Source organism: Hevea brasiliensis, chromosome 17 (assembly GCF_030052815.1).
Source record: "Hevea brasiliensis isolate MT/VB/25A 57/8 chromosome 17, ASM3005281v1, whole genome shotgun sequence".
NCBI classification, from domain to species: domain Eukaryota; kingdom Viridiplantae; phylum Streptophyta; class Magnoliopsida; order Malpighiales; family Euphorbiaceae; genus Hevea; species Hevea brasiliensis.
The window spans coordinates 886540-912336 of record NC_079509.1 but is presented as its reverse complement, the minus strand read 5'-3'; the positions used below and the strand labels follow the sequence as shown (position 1 = coordinate 912336).

At 35.4% G+C, this 25797-nt stretch overlaps 1 protein-coding gene and 1 pseudogene across 1 annotated transcript; both read right to left on the bottom strand.

The window, feature by feature from the left end:
- Positions 1–15014: 15014 nt before the first annotated feature.
- Positions 15015–17072, bottom strand: LOC131175544 (cytochrome P450 726A27-like). Its single transcript, XM_058140128.1, has 2 exons — positions 16134–17072; positions 15015–15858 (listed from the first exon to the last, which is right to left on the bottom strand). Exons 1-2 carry the CDS (start codon positions 17025–17027, stop codon positions 15238–15240), a joined length of 1515 nt encoding a protein of 504 aa, XP_057996111.1. The 5' UTR covers positions 17028–17072; the 3' UTR covers positions 15015–15237.
- A 1921-nt stretch (positions 17073–18993) lies between these two features.
- Positions 18994–19081, bottom strand: LOC131175638 (U6 spliceosomal RNA; annotated as a pseudogene).
- Positions 19082–25797: the final 6716 nt, after the last annotated feature.

Genomic DNA, 25797 nt, shown 5'->3' with positions numbered 1-25797 from the left:
TGTGTTGGCAAGTTTCCCGCCATTTATTAAAAGAATGCAGCCATCTGCTGTGCAAACTGAGTAGAAAACTACGATGCTTGAGGAGGAGCTGGAGTGGCTGACCCACTTACATTCTAGAGTGCTGGGGCTTCTCCTTGGGCCTCAGCCTCGACAGATTGCTCTACGGAATGATCTCCCTCTTCCATTCCATTTTCCAAAAATTCTATTTCCTGAGATCAAACACAAGGAGGTTGACCTCCATTAGTGCATATTCATGATGTAAATATGTTATATGTATCAATTTAGGACACTTGAGCAGTTATACTTATCAAAGGAAATATGTACATACACAATCAAAATTTATTTCAAAACCATGCTTTGATACCACTAAACATGTCACACCATACCCCTCAGTAAGATGTAACATGATCCCATAGTACATCTAATGAATTACCATACTTTGCCTACTGGTAACCCATTAAATATATTACAAGGAATTTTAAAATAATTTCCTTACTTTTCGAAGGTGGCGAGCTTTTTCTTACCTTTAATAGAAGTTTAAAAACTAGTTCAAATTTTATTTTAAAACCATTGCTTTTTTTACGCAAATTTTTGAAAAAATTTTGACAGAGTGCTGTCTGTATTTTAAGAAAATAGTTCTTCAAAAACCTGTAGAAACACTTCCAATATACACTTCATCAAATCACAACCACCATTACTTTCAATCAATACAAATCAACCCAATCACCATAATTCAAAATAAAATTGTCATCTCAAATATTTCAAATTCATTTATACACATTGCATTCAAAATAAATAATTTGCAATCACAATTTAATTTACAGGCATAAAAATCCAAAAGGTAATACTATTATAATTTATTATACAACTGCTCAATTTTACATACATACATATGACAATACCATATTTACATCACCAAAACACAATGGGTATAAATAATATATCCGTACAAAAATCTTCAAGTTGTATTCCCTTATTACTGTAGCAGCTCACTCTGCTGCTATGTCCTTTTTCCTATCTGCGACAGCAAAGAAAGCTATCACTGAGTATAAAAATACTCAGTGGTGCATAATAAAATGTAAAATGCATAATATAAAATATTTATGAACAATTCATAATTTAAAAAACTCACAATCACATTTCATAATTTTTCAAATCACATTTATAACAAATCATAATTTTCAAAGCTTAATGTGACACAAATTTGATCAAATAATTTAATAAACACAGTGTTGCCAATCAATAACACAACTTAGGCCATGACACAAAATTTCCAAACATACTGTGTTGTACACCACGACAAGGCAAACTCACCCCACTAATCGAAATCAATGAGAGAGGTGGCTAGCTAGCTAGCAAATGAGTACTCATCCAAACTCACCTCAGACTGGCAAGCTAGAGAGGGAGAAAAGTGATCAAATATCAAACTCAACCTAACAAATGGAGGAGGAACATATTAAGGGACTGCCATGCCAAGTGTGAATAAAAAACAATTTCAAAATCATATTATTCAACATTTCATGCTAACACTAAGCATTTTCCATTTGCAAAATAGGCAACACAACATTTTTCAAGGCATTATTTAGCATAAAATGCTCCAAAGATGTATTCAAATGAATTTTCTAATAATAAATTGAAAATGAAAAGTTATTGTGCACAAACCTTATGCGAGTCGCCTTTTGGCCTTGACTCGATGCCTCGGGTTCTTTCCTGATATTCTTTTCAACTGAAACACACCATTTTACAGTGTTTCAGTATCACAATTTATCATAAATCCAAAAATAAATCCAAATCTATCTATATCTAACTTGATGTTCATTAAAATTTACATTTCGGGGTTACCATTCACAATACTATTCAAGTCAATTTATTGACTTTCTAATGCTTAATAGGTATGGGAATTCTAATTTCACCCAGATACCATATTTTGATTACCTAAATTGTTGGTTTTGGTTGTTTTTCTTAAATCTTAAGTCTCTTAGGTGAAATTCCAAAATTTCAGATTTGATGCCCTGTATTGCACTGTTCCATTAGTCAAGTTGTTGTGGTAATTTGGTTGTGTTTTATTCATAGAAGTTTTTCCTTATTGTCTTAAATTTATTTCCCTTTTTTAAATCACTCTATTTGGAGTTTTTTAGCCCTAGTTATGGCCATTTAAATGTGGTTGGTCAGATTTAGTGTTACCCAGAATTCTGGGCATATTCCTAGTTATTGGCAGTTTTTGTAGGTTGAATGCAGGTGGTTTTTCAAATAGGTTATAGTCAAAATTTGGGTTTGTTTTCTTCATGAAAGTTGTAGGGCTATGTCTCAGCTTTCTATCGGTATAAAATTCAGGTCATTTGGACCTTCCTAGACCAAGTTATGGTCATTTACGTAACTACTATTTATTTGGTCATTTTTGTACAAGTTAGTGTGCCCAATTTCGGATTTGGCCTTATTGTTCACTAAGTTATGGTCACTTTTTGGGCATAATTCCTGAATGAAAAATGTGTCACTTTGTGTCTAGTTTAATTCCCAATTAGCCTCACATCAATTAGGTTGGTAAATTTTTAATTTTGGTCCCTGAAAGGGACCTAGATCAAGTTGCCTACAGATTGACCTTCACCAATCCGAATTGAAACTTGGTTCCAACAATTCATACACAACCAGCTACCAGCGTGGTGGGCTTGTCACGACCTAGGGATGGGGTTGGGACGTGCTTGTTCAACCAGCTACGCATTGGGGTGGAAACTTCGTGTCCCACATCGGAAACGGGAAGAAAAGATTTGGGCCATATATGTGGGAGTCTTCCTCACCTGGTCAGCGCGCTTTTGGGAATGAAACCTCCCAAGGGACAAATCCGTGAGGCCCATGAGCCAAAGCGGACAATACTAACTGGAGAAGGACCGGGCTGTTACAATTTGGTATCAGAGCTGGACTCCCTCTAGTACGGTGTGTGGTGCGAGGACGCACCAGGCGGAAGCTGGTGGGCTTGTCACGACCCAGGGATGGGGTTGGGACGTGCTTGTTCAACCAGCTACGCATTGGGGTGAAAACTTCGTGTCCCACATCGGAAACGGGAAGAAAAGATTTGGGCCATATAAGTGGGAGTCTTCCTCACCTGGTCAGCGCGCTTTTGGGAATGAAACCTCCTAAGGGACAAATCCGTGAGGCCCATGAGCCAAAGCGGACAATACTAACTGGAGAAGGACCGGGCTGTTACACAGGTGTCAGCTCTAGGGGTGAATTGACCAAATTGTCCCTCGCTGGTTCAATCAGGTTTGTAAGTTATTCAATATTTCTTTCGGATCCCTAACCTAATTATTCGACCTGCTTAACAATTCTTTTCTGTGATTTTCTCCTTTCCACTGTCTTCGCAATAGTCCTAAGGACTGCAGTGTCATATTTTACGGTTCGAAATTTGAGATTAGACTAAGCTCGCAGTCATTTCCGAGAAGGTCACCCATTGCTGTGACTGCTGGCTCATTTAACTTCTTGTGTATTGTTTTTCTTATTTATACTTATCTATTTGGCAATTATTAATTATTTGTTTTCAGGGCTTATCTAGGTGTCTTAGATGTAGTTTTAATTCTCTTAATTGTCTGGACCAACACTGATCACCGGAACAGTAACATATACCAAGCTAGGCAAATAGGGGTGTTACAAATTAAGTGTTCTATCGGGATAGTTTTCTATATGATTTTTATGGAGGTGTAAGGGTTTAGAGATGACAATTTGTTGGGATGTACCATAGTAATCTATGTAGTGCTCTTATTGTTTGTGTTGTAAGCTATAGATTACAATATGGATATGAGATTATTGTGTAGAACTGTGTACATCCTCATGGTGTTTTATGATAAGGTTTTGCAAACAGCTTCTTTTTGGTACAGTTGCGCCATAACGGAATTATGTTCTTATAGAGGAGTTAGGAAACTCCTAATTGTGTTTTAAAACCCTTAGGATAGAGTATCAACTGTTACTTTACTTTAGGCGATAACTGGAGTCAGTGACTTGGTTTTCCTAACTTGAGCACAACGTTATAGCTTGAGTTACCACGAGATTGAAAGTTTTAGTATGGTTGCAGTATAATGGACTATCTAGTTTCTTGTATGGGATCTTGGATAATTTTGGCATTATGATGGATGTTTTGCTTAGAGTTTATTGAGGTAACATCTCCTTGGTGTGGCAGCGAGGTGTAGAGTATGGCATTACTCCCTAAAGGAGACCCAAGGTTATGAATAATGTTCATAGCCTATGAAATGACTTTTTAGAAAAGTTTGCAATATGATAAAGGAGTAGATGTAGTATGTGACACCCCTTACCCGTCTACAGTATAACTGAGTAAGATATGTCACACAGTGTACCTGAATACCCTATTTTATTTCAATCATCTTTATTCTTCCTTAACTTATTTTTATTCATAGTTATGAGTACAATTTGTGAAATATAATTCATTTAAGTCATTAATTGAAATTATAAATTTATTTGAGGTTCTGCAAATTTTATAGAAAATTCGGCAGAGTAACGGTTAAAAATGGAGAAAACAGTTCTTTAGAACCTATAAAAAACACTTCCAATATGTTTTTAATCATTCCCAAACTCCATTTCATCAACAAAGTCTCAATATTTTTCAACAACAATTCCATTTCTCATTCATTTTTTCCTCATGATATTCATATACAAGTCATAAATAAATACTCAATTTTCCATTCATAAACACAATTTTCACTATTTACATTAATACCAAAATACATTAACTAAGTCTTAATTACAAATGAGAAAATAAAAGTTAATTATAATATACCAAAATAAAACCTAGTATCCTACCAATGCATTGAAAACGGTGAGGTGACACGGATACTATGCAGAGCTGCAGATGGTCTCACCCAGTCTATGGTCTACTGGGCTCTCTATTGGTCTCTCCAGAATCTACACGTGGCAAAAAGCAACGCGCTAAGCAATAATGCTTAGTGGTGCCAATAATAGAATAAAAAGAAATAACATAAAATAAATATGCAGAAAATTTTTTGATAATTATTTGTAGTCTTATTTGTTTTGTACTTGTTATATTCCTTATTTCATTAAATTTATCCACTTTTATTTTTGGTTGTCCAAGTAACCTATACTGGATGACTGGACTGGATAAACGGGTAAACTAGCACTGGATATCAAGTATCTCGGGCCGTCACACCATCGGTCACATATGTATCTCCTGGTGTGCAACAGAACAGCTAATAAGCTGTAATAACATTAGGCACAAGGCCAAGTATCAACACAATGTTAGAATGGCTAAAAGCCATGAAATCACAGAATAGCATAATGCCATATGCAGTACTGCTAACTGAACCCTATTGGCATACCAACCTATCCAAACCAATCTTGCTAAGTGTACTAGGGCATGTTACACTTTTAAATTTTACAATTCTTGAAACTTAAGTTTAGGTGTTACTATTCATTTTATTAGTCAACTAAAATGTTAACTTTTGCATAGACAATAGGTACATTGGTTCTAATACTCCCAATATACCACATTTTTCATTCTAAAGTTGTTGGTATTAGTTGCCAATACCATTTCTAAGCTTGGTGTTAGTTATTCAAAATTTTCAGATTTCAAGCATTATGTTTACTGTTCCATTGGTCATTTGTACAGTAGGAATTTGGCAAAGTTATCTTCACGAAAGTTGTTCCTTATTTTGTCTAGTTATATTTCTTTTTTTGAATCACTCCATTTGGAGTTTTGTATCTCAAGTTATAGCCTAAACACCATAACTGGCTGGATTACAAACTTTCCAGATTTTCTGGATAGAACCAAATCTATAGTGTTTTGTACACTGACTGTAGGTCAATTTTTGAAGATGTTATGATTAAAATTTGGATTTGATTTCTTCATAAAAGTTGTAGATCTATGTCTCAGCTTTCTGCTGGTAAAATTTCAGGTCAATTGGACCTTTCTACGCTGAGTTATGACCAAATGAATATACACTATTCATTTGGTCATTTTGCCCAGGCAGAATGCAAGTCACTCGGATTGGGTTAATTTTTAGATCAACTTGGTTTAGTTTTTTGGGCAGGGTTTCTTCACCAAAGTTGTGCCATTATGTGTCTAGTTTCATGTCCAATTGGTCTTGTACCAATTGAACCTCTACAACTTTATTTATAAGTGCCCAAAAATGCTAGACTCATACTCAGTCCTGCAGGTCACCAAGGGCAGCACAACAAATTTCAACTCCAACATCCTTACTCACTTCAATTCCTTCTCACACAAATTCAAATGGTCACTAATTGACCATTACAAAGTGAACATACCATTACATGAGCAAACCCTAATGTTGTTAAGTGTCCACATTTTTCAAGTTCATTCATGCATAATCCTTGCATTTCACTTACACAATCATGTTCCATCACTCATCTAATACCTAGGGCTTCTTATAACCACTTTGCTATCAAGCAAAATCATCAAACCCTAACTAACCCTAGCTACCGAAATTTGTAGGGTGCACACACACATATGTTTATTTTATTTTCTTATAATTCCTACACAATTCATGCCATTAAACATGAACTAAACCAAAAAGAGTAAGAGTTGGACACTAACCTTGTTGAAGCTAAATTTCAAGCTAACCAAACTTCCTTTTTTCTTTCTCTTTTGGCTGCCTAGAGAATGTTCAAGTTGCAAGATTAAATTTTTGTGAAGCTAAGTAGTGGTTTTAATGTGAGATTTGGTGTGGAATAAAGCTTTGGTGGAGCTTCAATGGTGGTTTGGGTGGGAGGAGTGTTTCGGCTGGTTTGGGTGAAGGAGAAGGCTGATGACTTTTTTTGAGTTTTGTTGTATTCTTATCCCCTTTCTATTAGTTAATTTAATTGTTAGTTAAATATGATTGGTGGGATTTGTTTAATGACATCATAATGATGTCATAAATGGGCCTTTTATCTCATTTTCTCTTCTTTTCTTCTCTACTCATTTTTAATTTAATTTTTAGCAATATTTATTCACATTTTATGTCATAATAATTATTTACTTAACTGGACAAGTAGGCCAAAAATCACCTCTGAAGGCAAAATGACCAAAATGCCCCCTATTTGGCTTAACAGACTAAAATTGTCTGTACCGATTGAAAAATTTTTCTAAGCATTTTCTTGGCATTCAAATGCCTTAGAAACCTCAATGACCCTTCTCTGGAGTCCCAAAAATTATTTTATGAATTTTTCCCCGAGTCTAGGGCTCCTAGTTGTGAGGACCGTAACTTTCCACTGGGTTACCCATCGCTAGGGCACCGGCTCATTTAACGTGGTTGTATTTTATTTCTAAAATTTTTCCTAAATTTTTCTTATTAATATTTGAGTTAATTATGGTTCCTCACTTTAGTTTAAATATTTTTCCAAATGTTCTAGCTGTCCGGACCGACACTAGTCACCAGAACAGTAGAATGTACAGAGTTACTACAGTGAGGATGTTATATAGTACCTCACTTACAATCAGTTGTGCTGCAGAATATGGTAGTGTCTTTTCAAGAGAGACAAAGGTTACTACTAGTGTAATGACCTACGGAATGATGTCCCAGATGGGACTGTCGCGTGATAGAAAGTTATTGGCTTTAGTACCCTGGGGAGGATACAAGTTCCATTATAGGAGTCATAAGTGATCAAATTATGATAGTTATGATTCTTTTGAACTTAGGGATGGGAATTGGGTACCTAGTACTCTAAGTTTTGATTGATGATGTGGCCCAACCGCAAGTGCACAGGTCGTACAAGTAATATAGAAAAGATATCGTTTCCACATGGAGTTGTGTTAATGATTGAATTTTTTATATAAAAGTTGACTAATTTAAACTATTTTTGAAATTAAAGCAATATATTGATAGATATTGAACTGTGAAATCTATAGATGCAAAATTAATAATCTAATCAACAATGTAATGATTCAACTAAATTTGCGGCAAATTAAAATAAGCAAATTAAAATATGGCAAGATTTAAATTGGAATAAGCAAATTGAAATATGGCAAGATTTAAATTAGCAAGCAATTAAATTTAATTAGAAATTAACAATGATAAAAGGGTGATTCTGAAGTTTGGGAGTTCATATTCAAGCTATTTTGGGATTTTTAAATTGGTTATCCAATCTTATGGAATTTACAAGTTTTAAGGAGATTAATCCTTAAATACTTTAAATACTCTTTCGAGTGAGACAAAGAGTGCCTTAATCAATCTAATCCTACTTTTATAGAGTTAAAATTAATCAAAACCCATTAAGTTCCTTAATTAATTTGTAAATCCTCTTAATCCTTAGTCTATTTCTAGATCTAAGTTAATTAAGTCTAATTTTTTGATTATCTATCACAAGGTTTTCTCTTTTCGGTACTTTAACTATGGATTAAGAACAATACTTAATGGGATCTTGCACTAAGCATGTCATTGAGCACACAAAAAATGGATAAAACTTCAATAAAACCACAAAATATGGATTACCCAATCAAAATTCATAAAATATCTCAAATATTACATCCCAACTCTAGAATCTAACGAAAACTACTCACTATACATAATATTTACAAGAAATTCTAAGTAAATATGGAAATAAATCTTAAATCTAAGCTAAGAACTAAGAAACCCAATACAAGAAAGGTAGGAAATAGGGAAAAAAGGAAGAAAACTCCAAATCTGATTCAGAAATGGAGGTGACATTTTTTTGCTCTGTTTTCCTGACTCTTCCCCTGCTGCTGCTCTTTTCTTCCCTGTTTTTTCCTCTTCTTTCTGAAATGAGATAAGGACATATTTATATCTTTCTGATAAGTAGCCCTTAAATGGTGTGTTTGAGGTGAAGTTCACATGAGAAAAATCTTCTGCCAGCTCATTATAAAGAGTTGCACAGGTTATGCAAGTTTCTTATGCAGATTCCATGCAAAATTGGTGGTTTCAGGTGTTTCCCGTGATGTTGCATAAGCTATGCAGGTTGGTTGTGCAGTTTCTGCAAGCTTTGGAGTCTTCTATGAAACTGCATAAGTGGATTGCATAAGTTATGTAGGCCCTTATGCAGTTTTCGGCAGGTTTTGAGCTCTCTGCATGAAGCTGCATAAGCAAAGTGCGAGACTGCATAAGTTATACAGTTTTTCGTGAAGCTGCATAAGCAGGACTTAAACTTGCATAATTCATGCAGAGTAGTTATGCAGATTTCGGCAGGTTTAGGAGTTTGCTTCTTTTTCCTGTGCAGAACTGCACAACTTATCCAGCAGGTTATGCACATTTCAGCCACCTTGCATTTTTCAACTTTCAAGCTTTATTTTTGATATATTTCGTTGTAGGAATCACTCCTCATTGGTATAATTTCTTTTTAGTCCCTCAAAAATACCATTTTTCCTACAAAACAAAGCAAAATTACAAATTAACCCAAAAATTGATAATTATGGAAAACTATCTAAATAACTAATAAAATTGGCTAAAAATGACTAACAAGTGAATGAAATGTCCATGAAATTTAACCTAATTGACTATGCAAAATGCATGTATCAACTGATTAAGTAGAATGAAAGATGAAACTCATGTAGATCCCTTCCTCAAGGTAGTTAAAGGTATGAATTTCAGGATCAAAATAGAAAATGGTGAAAAGTCATTACAAGAAGGGTGCAGGATATTTAAGGTTTAGTGATTGGAGGGTGAAAAGCTCAGTTATTAGTGGGGTATTAATCAAAATGGTCAAAGGATCAATTCTAAGTAACATAGAAGCGTAAATGACACAACAGAGATAGTAAAAAAAAAAATACAATAGTCAAAGTGTTAGTGTGGACAAGGTAAATGAGGTGAATTGAAAAGTAAAATTAAAGAGCCTAGGATAGGACCACATTAGTGAGAATAGTTGTTAACATATATAACCCAGAATTGCAAGACTCAGAACAAGTCATAATTGGGGCAGTTTTAGGGGCCAAAATGCAGAGCTTAAAGTTATAGGATTGGATCAACCTCAACTTGCTCCCCATTCCTAAGGTGAAGTGGATAGCAATGGGGCAAGATTCCTTTAACCTATTAACAGTATCAAGAAGGTTAGGCGAGGAATACAACAATAATGAGCAAAAGCTAGAAAGTGTGTAATGTTGTTCTATATTATCTTATTAGACAGAACAAAAAAGTTAATAAGTAGTAAGTTAAATAAAAGTCAATCTAATAAATCAAATAGGCGTGATGAGAGAAGAAAATGATAGATAATGGCACATAGGCTTTATGTTAGATATTTGAGATAGTGATAAGGTAATTAAAGGTTTGTTATGAATGTTAGGCGAATGTCTTTAATGTGATCAACAGAATCACTTCACAGTAAAGCAATAATGACAAAACAATATAGGGGGTAGAATGGGAAGAGACAGGTATAGGTGGTTATAAGTCAATGGTAAGTATGAGGTTTAGAGTAATGACAGTAGGTATGATTAAAGCTTGCTATAGAAGAATCTGTTAATAAGAGGTATCTTTCAAAATAAAGCAGAAGGCAAGGGACAAGATAAAGATGGTATGTTAAGTTAGACAGTGGCACAAAAGAGGTATGGTGTGAAAAATGAACCGGTTATTGAGGAATTTACGGATGTATTTCCGGAGGAGCTTCCTAGTTTGCTAGCTAATAGGGAGATTGAATTTTGCATTGATACTATGCTAGGTACAAACCCCAATTATATGCCACCCTGCAGGATGGCGCCAGCAAAGTTAAAAGAACTGAAAGAATAGCTGCAGGAGCTTTTGGATAAGGATTTTATTTGGCCAAGTACATCACATTGGGTTGCTCCTATTTTATTTGTAAGGAAGAAAGAAAGGTTATTGAGGTTTTGTATTAACTGTAGATAACTGAATAAAGTGATAGTTAAGAATAAGTATCTGCTCCTTCAGATTGATGACCTGTTTGATTAGCTACAAGGAGCAAGATACTTCTCTAAAATAGACCTACGATCAGGCTATTATCAGCTGAGGATAAAGAATGAGGATGTGTTAAAAACAACATTCAGGACTAGGTATGGTCATTATGAGTTCTTGGTGATGTCATTTAGACTCACTAATGCACCAGTAACCTTTATGGATCTAATGAATAGGATGTTTAGATCATTCATGGATCGCTTTGTTATTGTTTTCATAGATGACATTTTGGTATATTCCCAGACTGAAGAAGAACATGCTTGGCATTTAAGGATGGTGTTGTAGACCTTGAGGGAGCATCAGTTGTATGCTAAGTTTTCGAAGTGTGAGTTCTGGTTAGAGAGTATTTCATTTTTGGGATATGTGGTCTCCACTGAAGGTATTCAAGTGTATCCCAAGAATATTGAAGTAGTAACTGATTGGCTAAGGCCTACTACAGTCACTGAGGTGTGAAGTTTTCTAAGCCTAGTAGGTTATTACAAGCACTTTAGACAGAACTTCTCCAAGATAGTAGCTCATCTGACATGGTTGACTTGAAAGAATGCCTTATTTTTCTAGTCAGATTAGTGTGAGAAAAGCTTCTAAAAGCTTAAAGACTGTTTAACTACAGCTCCTATATTGACTTTGCCTGTGAGTGGAGAATGATATACGATGCACTGTGATGCTTCTAGAGTTGGGTTGGAGTGTGTCTTGATATAGCATGGTAAAGTGGTGGCTTATGCTTTAAGGAAATTAAAGAAGTACGAACAGAACTACCCTACTCATAATCTAAAAATGGCGGTTGTAGTCTTTGTACTAAAAATTTCGAGGCACTATCTGTATGGTGAAATGTGTAAGATATAACCGACCATAAAAGCATAAAGTATGTCTTTCAATAGAGGGATCTAAATTTGAGGCAAAGGAGATGGATGGAGCTTCTGAAGGACTATGATTGTACCATCCAGTACCACCCAAGTAAAGTAAATGTGGTGGCAGATGCTTTAAGGCAAAGGATTTTGTGACTGGGTTGCCTCGTACTACCCGAAGGTATGATTCCATATGGGTGATTGTGGACCATTTGACCAAGTCAACTCACTTTTTGCCTGTAAGGACCACCTATACTGTTGCTCAATATGTAAGGCTGTACATCCATGAGATAGTCAGATTATATGGGGTTTCAGCTTTCATAATATCTGACAGAGGGCCCCAGTTCACTTCTTAGCTCTGAAGGAATCTTCAAAAAGCACTTGGTACACAGTTAAATTTTAGTAAAGCTTTCCACCCACAGACAGATGGGCAATCTGAGAGGACAATACAGACTTTAGAGGATATACTTCGCATGTGTGTTATAGATTTTGGAGGTCAGTAGCATGATCAGTTATCATTGGTGGAATTTGCTTGTAATAATAGCTATCATTCCAATATTGGAATGGCACCTTATGAGGCATTATATGGCAGAAAGCGTAGATCCCCTCTATGTTGGACAGAATTTGGAGAGGCAAGAGCATATAATTTAGATCTAGTGCAATACACTTTAGAGATAGTTCCTTTGGTCAGGAAACGTTTAAAGATAGCTTTCAATAGGCAAAAGAGTTATGCAGATCCGATGTAAAAAGATGTAGAATTTACAGTGGGTGACTATGTGGTCTTAAAGGTTTCTCCCATGAAAGGGATAATGAGATTTAAAAAGAAAGGCAAGTTATCATTACATAGGACCTTTTGAGATCACAGACAGAGTGGGAGCAGTTATATACCGGTTGGAGTTTCCATCAAACCTTTCTTATGTCCACCCAGTATTTCATATCTCCATGCTTAGGAAATATATTCCTAATCCTTCTCATGTGCTGCAACTAGACATGGTGGAATTGAATGAGAATTTGACCTTTGAGGAGCAGCCAGTACCTATAGTAGACTATCTGATGAGATAGTTTCAGTCAAAATAAATCACTATGGTTAAAGTTCTGTGGAGGAATGCCTCTGGGAGTCAGAGCCATATATGCGCAACAAATACCCATATTTGTTTAGTATGTAACTCAGTGTTATTATTTTGCCTTATGTAAAATTTGAGGATGAATTTTCTGTAAGGAGGGAAGAATATAACATTTCAAATTTTTTTAAATAAAAATTATATTCTAACTTCTAGTATTGTGGGCTTCGCGTAGGTACCTTCGTTCGCGAAAATTTTACTAGTGTCTGGATCTGCATTTTCAAGTCGGACAGACGAGCTGCTAGAGCCGCCCCAGAAACAGATTGAAATTATAGTTCTCGCTACCATTTTCAGATGCCTTGGACACATTCCAAGCGTAAAAATTGGCATAGGTAAACCTGAATTTCAAGTTGTTTAATTTTGCCTAATACAGAGTTTAGAAAAAAAAAATTCATAAAATATATGTGAGTGGTTAGAAAATTATAATTCCTTTTGCAATTGTCTTACAGCATTATTAAGGATCGCAGGGCATAAATTTTAGAATTTTTAGAGCTAGTTTGAATGACTTTTTCAAAATATCAGTATTATATAGTATTGATTACAAATCTAGAACTCCGCATGTGTTAGAAGCATTTTAATTAGTTTGGGACTGCAAAAGATTATTTATCTTGAAATTGTAAACCTATTTTTACGTATTTTTGATTAAATGGGATGAATATATACCTTGGACGAGGAAGCTGAGCTCCCATTTGACATAATTGTTATGATAAGGATTGTGAGGATGAGTAGAGCTCTCCAAATTTATATATATTTTGTGATCACAGGTAGGGTGAGCTAAAACTCTCCGTTGGATAATTTAATTTATGATCGAATTCTATCCGGTTAATTTTTTGAAAAAGGGCTCCAGACATGGGTTTTATGATTGGGTTAAATCAGTTAGACTTACTACGGATTTTGGGAGCTTTATACTAACCAAAGTCTTAGTGTTGGTCCGCCCATAATTTGAGTCATGACATGATATATCTCAGTCACCCAGGTTTTTTCTTTTAGCTTAACTCTTCCTACGTTAAGTAAAAATTTTTCCTGATTAATATTTAATAAAATTATTCATTTATTTAAAAAAAATAAACAGCATTATATGTATGAGATTTGATATTTTGAGAGAGAACATTATATAATTATTATCATCTTATAATAGCTCAAATTATCAACTTTGCAGATTACAACTCCTTTTATATATAGTTTTATCAAAATTATATTATTAATTAATTGCTTTATGTTTTTATTTTTCTTTCCTTTCGTTATATATAAAAAAAAAAAATTATACATTTATATATTTTGAGGTGATTTTGCCATTTGAAAGATTTGATAATTGATGCTATACATGACAATGGACAAAATTTAGTAGACTTTAAAATATATTTAAAATAATATTATTTAATTGTAAATTAAACTATTAAAGTAATATATAAAAAGAAGTGATTTGAAGTCCACTTTAGAAGGATTCCCTACTTTTTATCAATTGATTTCTACGTCACAAATGGGTGTGATCGGAGGATGAAGGTTACAACCTGACTTAGATAAGTGGTTAATATATTTTTAATTATTATATTAAATAAAATATAATTAATAATCATGTATAATAAATTAAGTAAAAAGAATATATTTTTTTTATTTAGATGATATAATATATATTAATAAGTGAATATCATATATTTATATTAAATTTATAATTAATTAGATTTACATAAAAAATTTTAGATATTTTTAGTAATAGGGGAGATATTAATGGAGCAAGTTTGCCTGTACTAAAGTACTTGAAGTTAAGAAAACCATGAGATTATATCCTCCTCTTGCATTGATTTCAAGTGTGTGGCGAGAAAGCTGAGCTTAACGGGTATGACGTTTATCCTAAGCCTAGACTACTTATCAACACATGGGCGATTAGAAGAGATCCTGCTAATTCATGGATTGATCCTCAAAGATTTCTTTATCTCTACTAATTTTGAGCTCGTTCCATTTGGTGGTGGAAACAGAATGTGTTCTGGTATAATCATGGCTATCAGTAACCTTAATTAAAAATTCTTATGATGGGCTTAAATTGGGCCCAGAATGCCGCATAATGTCGAATGCTATGATGCAGAATATTGCGAGTTTATTTTGAAATAAACTTCTGAATTATCCTATAGCTAATTATTATTTATAAAAAAAAAAGGAGGAATAGAAGAAATATATAAGTCGAAACTATATTTTATTAAACTCTCCAATAAACTAGCTAGAAAGTAGCAAATAGTAAAATTTAATCAACATTGCAGCTTAATTTATTGTATAGACAGAAAACGGAATGGAATGGGAATCAACTTAAGATCTACTCCACTTTTGATTGCACCACCAAAACCTTCACTAATATCACCTGGCAAATAATTAACATTTGCAATTGCATGCAGCTTAATTAATTTATTCTATAGGCTGAGGACGGAATGGAATAGGAATCAACTTAAGATCTACTCCTCTTTTGATTGCACCACCAAAACCTTCACTCATGTCGAGATTTTCTGGGGTTATTCCATCAGGAAGTTTCCAGTCAAAATGATACAGCAGTTGCGCAAGGACAAGCTCTAAATTAACAAGACCTAATGTCATGCCAGGGCATATCCTCTTTCCTGCACCAAATGGAGTGAATTCAAAATTAGACCCCTTAAAATCAATGGAACTATCGATGAATCTTTCAGGAAGGAACTTGTCAGCTTCAATCCAGATATTGGGATCTCTTCCAATTGCCCATATATGAACAAAGACCTTAGTTTTGGGATTAATGTCATATCCATAGATCTTAGTCTTTTCCCTACATTGTCTCGGAATCATTGCAATTGGAGGATGTAGTCTCAAGGTTTCTTTGACAACTAACTTGAGATATTTTAATTCGTGAAGGTCTGCTTCATCCACTTTTCCTTTTTTACCAAAAACATGTCTCACTTCTTCTTGTACTTTTTTCATTGCTGTTGGATTCTTCATCAACTCTGCCATTGCCCATTCCGTAGTTCTTGAGGAAGTGTCACTTCCAGCAGCAAACACATCCTGCAGCTCAATATACAAAAATCTTTGGTGAAACGAGTCATCAATGTCGTATTAATTATAAAAACTGAATAAAATATTTGAAATTTTAATTTGCAACTAACCATGAAATATACAGCAAAGTGAATAGCCTCAGCAATATGGAAAGTGAATGAAACAATTGAAAACCATGTAACTTATTATAATTTAAGATATATCTATCAAAATTCATCAATATGGAGAAGCTAGCAAAGCATTAAATTAAGGTTTTGCATGACGAAAGAGATATATATACTAACCAAAATGGTTCCTTTGATGCAGTCGTTGGTTAAAGGGACTTCAAGGTTTCCATTTTCCTGAAGATTCAATAGAACATCTAGAAGATTATCAGCTTCGTTCAGATCCCTGTTCTTGGATACCTCCTTGCTGGCCCAGTGCTTTTTTATAATTTCTTCAAGAATCTGGTCTAATTCTCGATGCCAAATCTCGAATCTAGACTTATCCCCAGTGATGTACTTAAGAAATTTGAAGGAAGGGAACATATCAGCCAGACTGAAACCTGCTGATGCCTCAATTAAGTCGTCCATAATTCTCAAGAGAGCATCTTGGCTTTTGCATTTCTTACCAATGGAGGTTCTTGCGATCACGGTATTGCTTAAAGCAAAAAGCAAATGAGTAAGGTTCACTGGTGTTTCAGCCTTTGAATGAAGGAACCTGACAAAATTTAATACCTCTTCTTCCCTGACTGCTTTGAAGGATTGCACACGTTTGGCACTAAGAAGCTCCAGTGTGCAAATTTTTCTCAGTTGTCTCCATTGATCTCCATAAACTCCAACTAAAATGTCATTACCATTATAAGCCACCATTTTTGTTACGAGGACAAGGGGTCTATTAGCGAACTGCACATCTTGGATTTTCATCACTTCTTTGGCTGCTTCTGGCGAAGAAATAACCAGTGCAGGAACTTGACCGAGTTGAATACCCATGACAGGTCCATAAATTCTAGCCAAGTCTCTTAGGCGGTGATGGGGTAGAGCAGAACCAGCTAGCTGGTGAAGGTTACCAAAGAGAGGTAACTTCCAAGGTCCTGGAGGAGGGGTATAGTCGTTGTATTTCTTCCATATCCTGAACGCCACGAAGATGAAAAGGAGGAAGCTTACAAGCACTGGAAAAGAGAGGATTTGTTGGTCCATATTTTGGCACACGATTGGTGTCGGAGTTGAACAACACTGCCAACTTTAGTTCCATTTTATACTGGTTGCGGAGCAGTTTAATGCGGTGGTTTGTTTTTCACATAATTTTTTTTTATATTTGATAATAATAATAATAATAATTTTCAACTCAAAATTATGCTATTATTAAACTAATGTGCAAACAAAGGGTAGGGTAATTAATAACAGAATGATATGAGTAGGCATGTGAAACCTTATATATTATTAACCCGAATGCATATGATTTGTAAGCAATAAGCACACGTTTCCATAAATTAGTATTTGGTGATACGATTCAGCTATTGTCCGCACACTAATTTTGACCTGATTATATGCAATGAACATAAAATTTGACTTCTTTTAATGAATGCTCTAAGGTCAGTATTTTATTTTCATTGCATATCATCAGGTCAAAATTAGTATGCTCATGCCTGGCAATATTAATTTATGGATTTACTGCTTATACATATCCCATGCAATCGGGATTTTTTGCAGTACAATTATATATATATATATATATATATATATATATATATATATATATATATATATATATATATATATTTTCAATGAGCTGATGTTTCCTCACTAATGAAGCAAAGAAAATGTGAATAAAAAAAAAAACAATTTCACTTTTATGTATATTTTATTTTACTAGTTTTAATTCAAACATGTGTTGCATGTTTATACTCTGTCACGACCCGATCCCACAGGCAGAACTGACACTAAGACTTGGGCCAGCATAGAGCCCTCAAAGCTCAGTAAGCCTTACTGTTCCCCAAATTCATAATTAGGGCCAAATCAATCTGATAACTATTAGAAACTAAAGTTAAGGGAGCCCAGCTCAACCCTGATACTACTATTTACAATCAATTTAAATATCATAAAAGTTTTTTTTTATTAAAAACACAAAAACTTAAATTTACATAGTACCTGACAAGATTATTAATGCTGTTAGCACATGCGGAGTTCTAGATTAGAATTTTGAAAAATAATAATACAAATAAATAACTGCTAATAAACTTGTGAGGAAGGAAGTAAGTTATTCTGAGAAGGAACTCCTCTTGTAGCCTCGAAAAATAGGGTGAATAGGAGTGAGCGTTAGACTCATAGAGTAAGGCATTGATTTACATATAATTTCTATAACTATCTAGTACTAATGCATCCCTAAGGATGAAATACAGCATAGATCAGTAATTTCAAGCAATTTCAAACAATATTCATATAAAGAATAATTTGAAGTACTTACACGCCTGTGTATCACATCAAATATCAATACAATATGAAAGCTGATCCCCTATACAACTTTCTTAATCCAAGGCTTGCCAGTGAGATCAACTCAAGCCGAACTTTCTCTTATAATCCAAACGTGGGGGTCAGCGAGGTCAACTCAAGCCGTACTCTCCTCGACTTATCACAAAAAGGACTGAACCCCAAGCGAGACTAGCTCGAGTTGATTTGCTCGTCCTACCCATATCCATTACCAATACACCACACGCACGCCGACATACGCACACAACTCCAAATTACCCCAAGGCAACACTCACATTATGTAACACCCTAGGCAAATCCCACATCGATAAAACACGGGAGAGATGCTGGGTTTATAAGTTGGTGGTTCGTAACCCATAGTGACGCGTTTTAAAACAGTGAGGGCTTCGGCCTAGAGCGGACAATATCACTAGTGGGCTGGGCCATTACAATTGTGGTATCAGAGCCGCTCCGCGTGCAACCTTGAACGATGGTGGGGCAAACCTCAGCGAGGACGCTAAGTCCCATAAGGGGGGTGGATTGTAACACCCTAGGCAAATCCCACATCGACAAAACACGGGAGAGATGCTGGGTTTATAAGTTGGTGATTCGTAACCCATAGTGACGCGTTTTAAAACCATGAGGGCTTCGGCCCAGAGCGGACAATATCACTAGTGGGCTGGGCCATTACATTTGAAAAAATTTAGACCATTTCTTGATTTGTGCTTGTCATCCTTGCGCAGGGGCCATGCTAATCTTCTCTAGGTCCCTGGATCGAAACCAGGCTCTGATACCACAAATGTAATGGCCCGGCCCACTAGTGATATTGTCCGCTTTGGGCTGAAGCCCTCACGGTTTTAAAACGCGTCAATAGGGGTTAGGAACCTCCATCTTATGAACCCAGCATCTCTCCCGTATTTTGTCGATGTGGAATTTGCCTAGGGTGTTACACATTAAATCATCAAGTAATAATGCAACACAAAGTGTGCCTATAATAACTAATACATATGACTATAAGTGATGCATGGGCATGCTGTGAACATATAATAATAATATTAAAATTATAAATAAAATCAATATCTACTTACTGGTTAACCAGTGACTATTGAGCGGTTAGGTGGAGAAAGACGACTAATCATGATCACCTAAACAATTATATTATATTTTTATTAGTATGAGCTCAAAACAGGACTTTAAAGAGACAAAAAACACTTAATTTATGTCGAAAATTCGATAAAATTTTTCCTATACCTAGAACCTACCCAACCTACAAGATAGTTCAAATAATACTTCTAAATCACAATTCTTACATCTATATCCCATCAACATCACATGGGCTCTCCAAACCAGGCAATTCTCACAAAATTAGAAAATTACGTTTTAGTCCCTAAAACTAATATTCTACAAAAATACTCAAACGAGCTCTAAAAATTCTAAAATTTTGTCTTGTTGTCCTTAACAAGATTATAAGAGTATTGCAAAAGGAATTATAATTTTCTAATCACCCATGAATATTTTGTGAATTTTATTCTAAATCAGGTATTAGGCAAAAATGAACAACTTGGAGTTTGGGTTTACTAATGCCAAATCTGACACCTAGAATGCGTCCGAAAAGTCTGAAAATGCTAGAATTATTTGTAAACATGACCTCTTTCTGGAACAGCCTACTGGACACCCAGACTATGTCAAAAACTTGGTCCCGAGGCCGGTGAGTTATCACTGATCCTACTGCACCTAAATTAAGCTAAAAAATTGTCAATAATTATCATAAAATTATTTTTAATTTTTGAGAATTGAAAAGGCCTGAAAATCTCATCAAGCGATCTAGGCTGTTCGATGATCGCCTTTTTCAAACGGGGTCCGATCAGAGCACGGCTGGTTCCATCTTGAAGATTTCGTCGTCCTAAGTCCAACGATGGACCCGGATCGTTGATCCGAGAGTCGAATTACCGAAAAGCCACAACTCAACTCAACTCAACTAAGCCTTTATCCCAAAAATTTGGGGTCGGCTATATGGATTCGCTTTTTCCACTCTGAACGATTTTGGGTTAAATCCTCAGAAATGTTTAATGCTTCTAAGTCATGTTGTACTACTCTCCTCCAAGTTAATTTAGGTCTACCCCTTTTTTTCTTTCTATCCTCTAACCTAATGTGCTCTACTTGTCTAACTGGAGCCTCCGTATGTCTACGCTTCACATGACCAAACCACCTCAATCTCCCTTCTCTCAACTTATCTTCAATTGGCACCACTCCTACCTTTTCTCTAATACTCTCATTACGGACTTTATCTAGTCTAGTATGGCCACTCATCCACCTTAACATTCTCATCTCTGCAACTCTTATCTTAGATGCATACGACTCTTTCAGTGCCCAACACTCACTACCATATAACATAGCCTATCGTATGGTCATGCGGTAAAATTTTTCTTTTAATTTATTGGGAATCTTACGATCACATAAAACTCCCGTGGCACGCCTCCACTTCAACCATCCCGCTTTAATCCTATGACTAACATCCTCCTCACATCCCCATCTACTTGAAGGATGAGCCTAGATATTTAAAGTGATTACTTTGGGACAAGACCACTCCATTCAAACTAACTCCTTCCCTATCACCGTTTGGCCTTCACTGAACTTGCAATGCATGTATTCTGTCTTCGTTCTACTTAACTTAAAACCCTTTGACTCTAGAGTACTTCTCCAAAGTTCTAGCTTCCTATTGACTCCTTCTCGTGTCTCATCTATCAGAACAATATCATCCGCAAACATCATGCACCAAGGAATACTCTCTTGTATATGTTTCGTTAGTTCATCTAAAACTAATGTAAAAAGGTAAGGGCTTATGGCTGATCCTTGGTGTAATCCAATTGAGATCGGAAAATCACTTGTGTCCCCTCCCACTGTGTGCACAATAGTAGTTGCTCCTTCATACATATCTTTCAATACTTGTATGTACCTAATAGATACCCTCTTTTGTTCTAACACATTCCGAAATTCCAAATTTCTCTCTCCTCGCTAGCGTCAGAAACAGCCACTAAATCTGGTGAGGCCGGTCTCATCTAAAAGAGCTCTATACTAGGAGTCCATAGCCGTTGCAAACACTCATGTCGGACGTCGGGATCGTCGGATATGAGCATTCAAAGTTAGAAACTCATTTTCCTCTCTCTCTCTCTCTCTCTCTCTCTCTCTCTCTCTCTGACGCCTGTCACCATGTACTACCGTCGGGGGGGGGGGGGTGTGGTTGGGAACCTTGGACGTCACCAGAGGGTGGTCTGGTGGTGCCGCCGGCGGTGGTCCTTACTCGTTGAAGACAAAGAAGAAGAAGAAGAGTGGGGGAGGAGATGAGAGAGAAATGGGGGGGAGGGGAGGGGATTCCCGTTGGGTTTTTATTATTTTGTTTCCACTGCTACATGCCACTATCATTTCTTGCTTTTACTTTTTTTTTTAAATTATATATATATATATATATATATATATATATATATATATATATATATTAAATTATAATATAAAAACAATACTTTTAACATTTAAAATACTTAATACTTATTAAACATCCTTATTAAGTTCTAATCAAAATATAATTAAAATATTACTAGTATTTATAGTGAACTCTTACTCAATAAATTAAAATAATAAAGAAAATAAAATAAATAATATTGATAATAATGATAAGAATCAAATTATTAATAATTAAATGAAATCTTAAAACTAAGGTTAATAGTAATGCAATAATATATTTTGTCAATTGATTTAATGTTAATATTTAGGACTAATCATTCAAATTAAAATTAGACTATTAAATAATTTATAAATTTGTTTAGAAATAACATTAAAAATATATGAATAAAAGTTTTGAAAAAATTATAAATTAGTTAGATAATATTAAAATAATATTAAAATGCTATATATAAAAATATGAAATTTATATTTTAAAAATTCGGGTTATTACAATCTTCCCCCCTTAAGAAAAATTTGTCCTCGAATTTTCAAACAAACCGGGGATAGGTGTGAGCATTTTCTCCTCTAGCTATGCAGAGATGGTTGAAACACTTTATTCTATAAACTCTTCGTATGCTATGGATCTCGCTTTACTACTCTCTTACTCTACTGTAATTTCCTAGTTGTCATTATCATTTCGTGATGAAACTCTTACCTTTATTGCTCATTGACCTTTGTTCAACATCTTTAATACTCTCTTTGCTTCCTCTGCACTTTGATATGATGTAACACCCTAGGCAAATCCCACATCGACAAAACACGGGAGAGATGCTGGGTTTATAAGTTGGTGGTTCGTAACCCCTATTGACGCATTTTAAAACCGTGAGGGCTTCGGCCCAGAGCGGACAATATCACTAGTGGGCCGAGCCATTACATTTATAGTATCAGAGCTGCTCCGCGTGCAACCTTGAGCGATGGTAGGGCAAACCTCAGCGAGGACGCTGAGTCCCATAAGGGGGGTGTATTGTAACACCCTAGGCAAATCCCACATCGACAAAACACGGGAGAGATGCTGGGTTTATAAGTTGGTGGTTCATAAACCCTATTGACGCGTTTTAAAACCGTGAGGGCTTCGGCCCAGAGCGGATGTTTGCCCCACCATCGTTCAAGGTTGAACACGGAGCGGCTCTGATACCACAAATATAATGGCCCGGCCCACTAGTGATATTGTCCGCTTTGGGCCAAAGCCCGCTCGGTTTTAAAACGCGTCAATAGGGGTTAGGAACCTCCATCTTATAAATCTAGCATCTCTCCCGTGTTTTGTCGATGTGGGATTTGCCCAGGGTGTTACAATCCACCCCCCTTATGGGACTCAGCGTCCTCGCTGAGGTTTGCCCCACCATCGTTCAAGGTTGCACGCGGAGCAGCTCTGATACCACAAATGTAATGGCTCGGCCCACTAGTGATATTGTCCGCTCTGGGCCGAAGCCCTCACGGTTTTAAAACGCGTCAATAGGGGTTACGAACCACCAACTTATAAACCCAGCATCTCTCCTGTGTTTTGTCGATGTGGGATTTGCCTAGGGTGTTACATATGATATCCTGCAGCACTAGCCTTTGTTCCCCTTTATTACCAATCTCTGTGGTGCAACGATGTGACTCATATTTTTTGCTTTACAACATCTCATGAAACACCCTTTTGAAATAACTACTTTGCATGCACCTTACCCAAGATCATTGCTAATTGTGTTGGCCATTGAAGCTTTAGCTAGATCCTCCCATACTAAAAATATTTGTACCTTCTTAATTCCATGATACTGTGAGCTTCTAACTTACTTTGTGTCACCAAAGAGTTTCTTGTAACAATTCCTACCTATCTTAGGTATTTAGTTGTGTAAAGCCCCACCCAGATGTCACATGTTACTTACATCATCCATTGACATTGGGGAGTGAACTGATCTCTCCTCTAACATAATAAAAGTTTATGTATTTTCGAGCCAGCCAGTCAACATTACTTATCATAGCCTACTCCTTTCCTAAAAAGAGAGTTCCTTTACTTCTACTTGAAACTTCTTACTATCTGACATGCTTTCAAACACATTGATACTTAAATTGAGGCTCCATTATTCCTTTAGTCTAACATCTCACCATAACTTATTTTAAACATCTCTTAGTGTGTCCTTAGCATACTTATTCCCTTCTTATTCTCATTATTGTATCCAACTCTACCAAGCTTTTCTCCTATCCTTTGGATCTTATCTACTTCCTTTTCTAATTTCTACTATTATTGATATCTTTCCAACCTATTGTACTTATTCTTTAGCCTTTGTCCTATCTCACCCTTATACCTTTTCCTTCAAGGATGTCCATCCCATCATCAATTTTAACCTTCTTTTTATTTCGTTGTCCCATCTTGATTACTAGTTTCATTACTTCTAAAATTTTAACCTTATGATTGGCTCCTACCAGCACATCCTTCACATTATATAACACTTATAATTAACCATAGAAAATTCTTTTTGTATCTCCTTTCCCAACTTGACCATCAAAACATTATCATTCCCTACTACCCTTTGTGGTATATTGCTCATCATAGTTAGATAGGAGCCCTTGAAACTATAAGTTTCACCTGAACTAACATAGCTGTGGGAAATGTGTGCTATGCTATAATTCCAGATAAGATACTTCACGTGTTCATTCTCCTTAATATAACTACATATACTGCCCATAACTCTCTAAATTTCAGCCTCAAATTTTATCCATCAGTAACTATTTCATCCACTGAAACTCATCCACAAATAGTACTTCCTCTAGCTTATAGTTCAGAAGGATTGCATGTAATACCCCTATTTGCATAGCCTGGTATATTTCACTATTCCGGTGACCGGTGTTGGTCCGGGTAATTTAGGAGATTAAAACTACACTTAAGACAACTAGATAAGCCCTGAACACAAATAATTAGTAATTGTCAATTAGGTAAGTATAAATAAGAAAAACAGAACACAAGAAGTTAAATGAGCTGAGAGTCACGGTGATGGGTGACCTTCTCAGGAAGGATTGCGAAGTCGATTTAAACTCAAATTTCGAACTGTAAAATGTGACGTCACGGTCCTTAGGACTATTGCGAACACAGTGGAAAAGAGAAAATCATGAAAAAGAATTGTTAAGCCGGTCAAATAATTAAGTCAGAGATCCGGAAGAAATATTGAATTATTTACAAACCGGATCGAACCGGCGAGGGGCAATTTGGTCAATTGACTCCTAGAGCTGACTCCTGACCTAACTGTCAAATAAAATTGGAGAAAATAAAATTTCAGAATCAGGAATTAAATTAAAGAACTAATGGAAAAATAAATAGAAAAAAAAAGGAAAATGAAAAAGTGAAAAGTGATGACATCATGCATGATGCAATAAATATTATAATTAAAATTTAATTAATTTAATTTATGGTCTTCCTAAAGGATAAATTCATAAAAGAAAAAGAAAAGAAAGAAAAAAAAAAAAAAAAGACTTCATCTTCTCCAAGCTGTCTCCCATCTCTCTCACCTCTCCCTCTCCACAAAACCTCCATTAGAGCTCTTTTGTGAGCTTGAAAATAACAAATCCCACCATAGAAAAGTAACCTACCATAGATAAAACTTGTTTGAGCAACTAGAAAGGAAGGTGCAAGGGAAAGAAAGAAAAGAAAACTTGAAGGAAAGGAAGAAGAAAATTCTGCATTCAAGGTAGTAATTCAAACTTTAACATTTTTGTTTAATTATTGTGTTTGTAGCTTAACTAACTTAGAAATAAACTTAAAATGAAATGAAAATAATTGTTGGAGGACTAGAAGTAAATTCGGCCAGCTAGGGTTTGTGATGGAAATGCTTATGTTTTGATTGAATTAATTATGTTAGAAAGCTTAATTGAGTGATGGAGTGATGTTATGCTTAGAATTAATTAAATGTAACAATTAGTGTAGTTAGGGTTTTGGCACCTAGGGTTTGGAAGAAAAATATGTGAAAATTTGTTAAATGATGTGTTTGACCTTGTTGGAGTTGAGAAATGGTCATTTGTGACC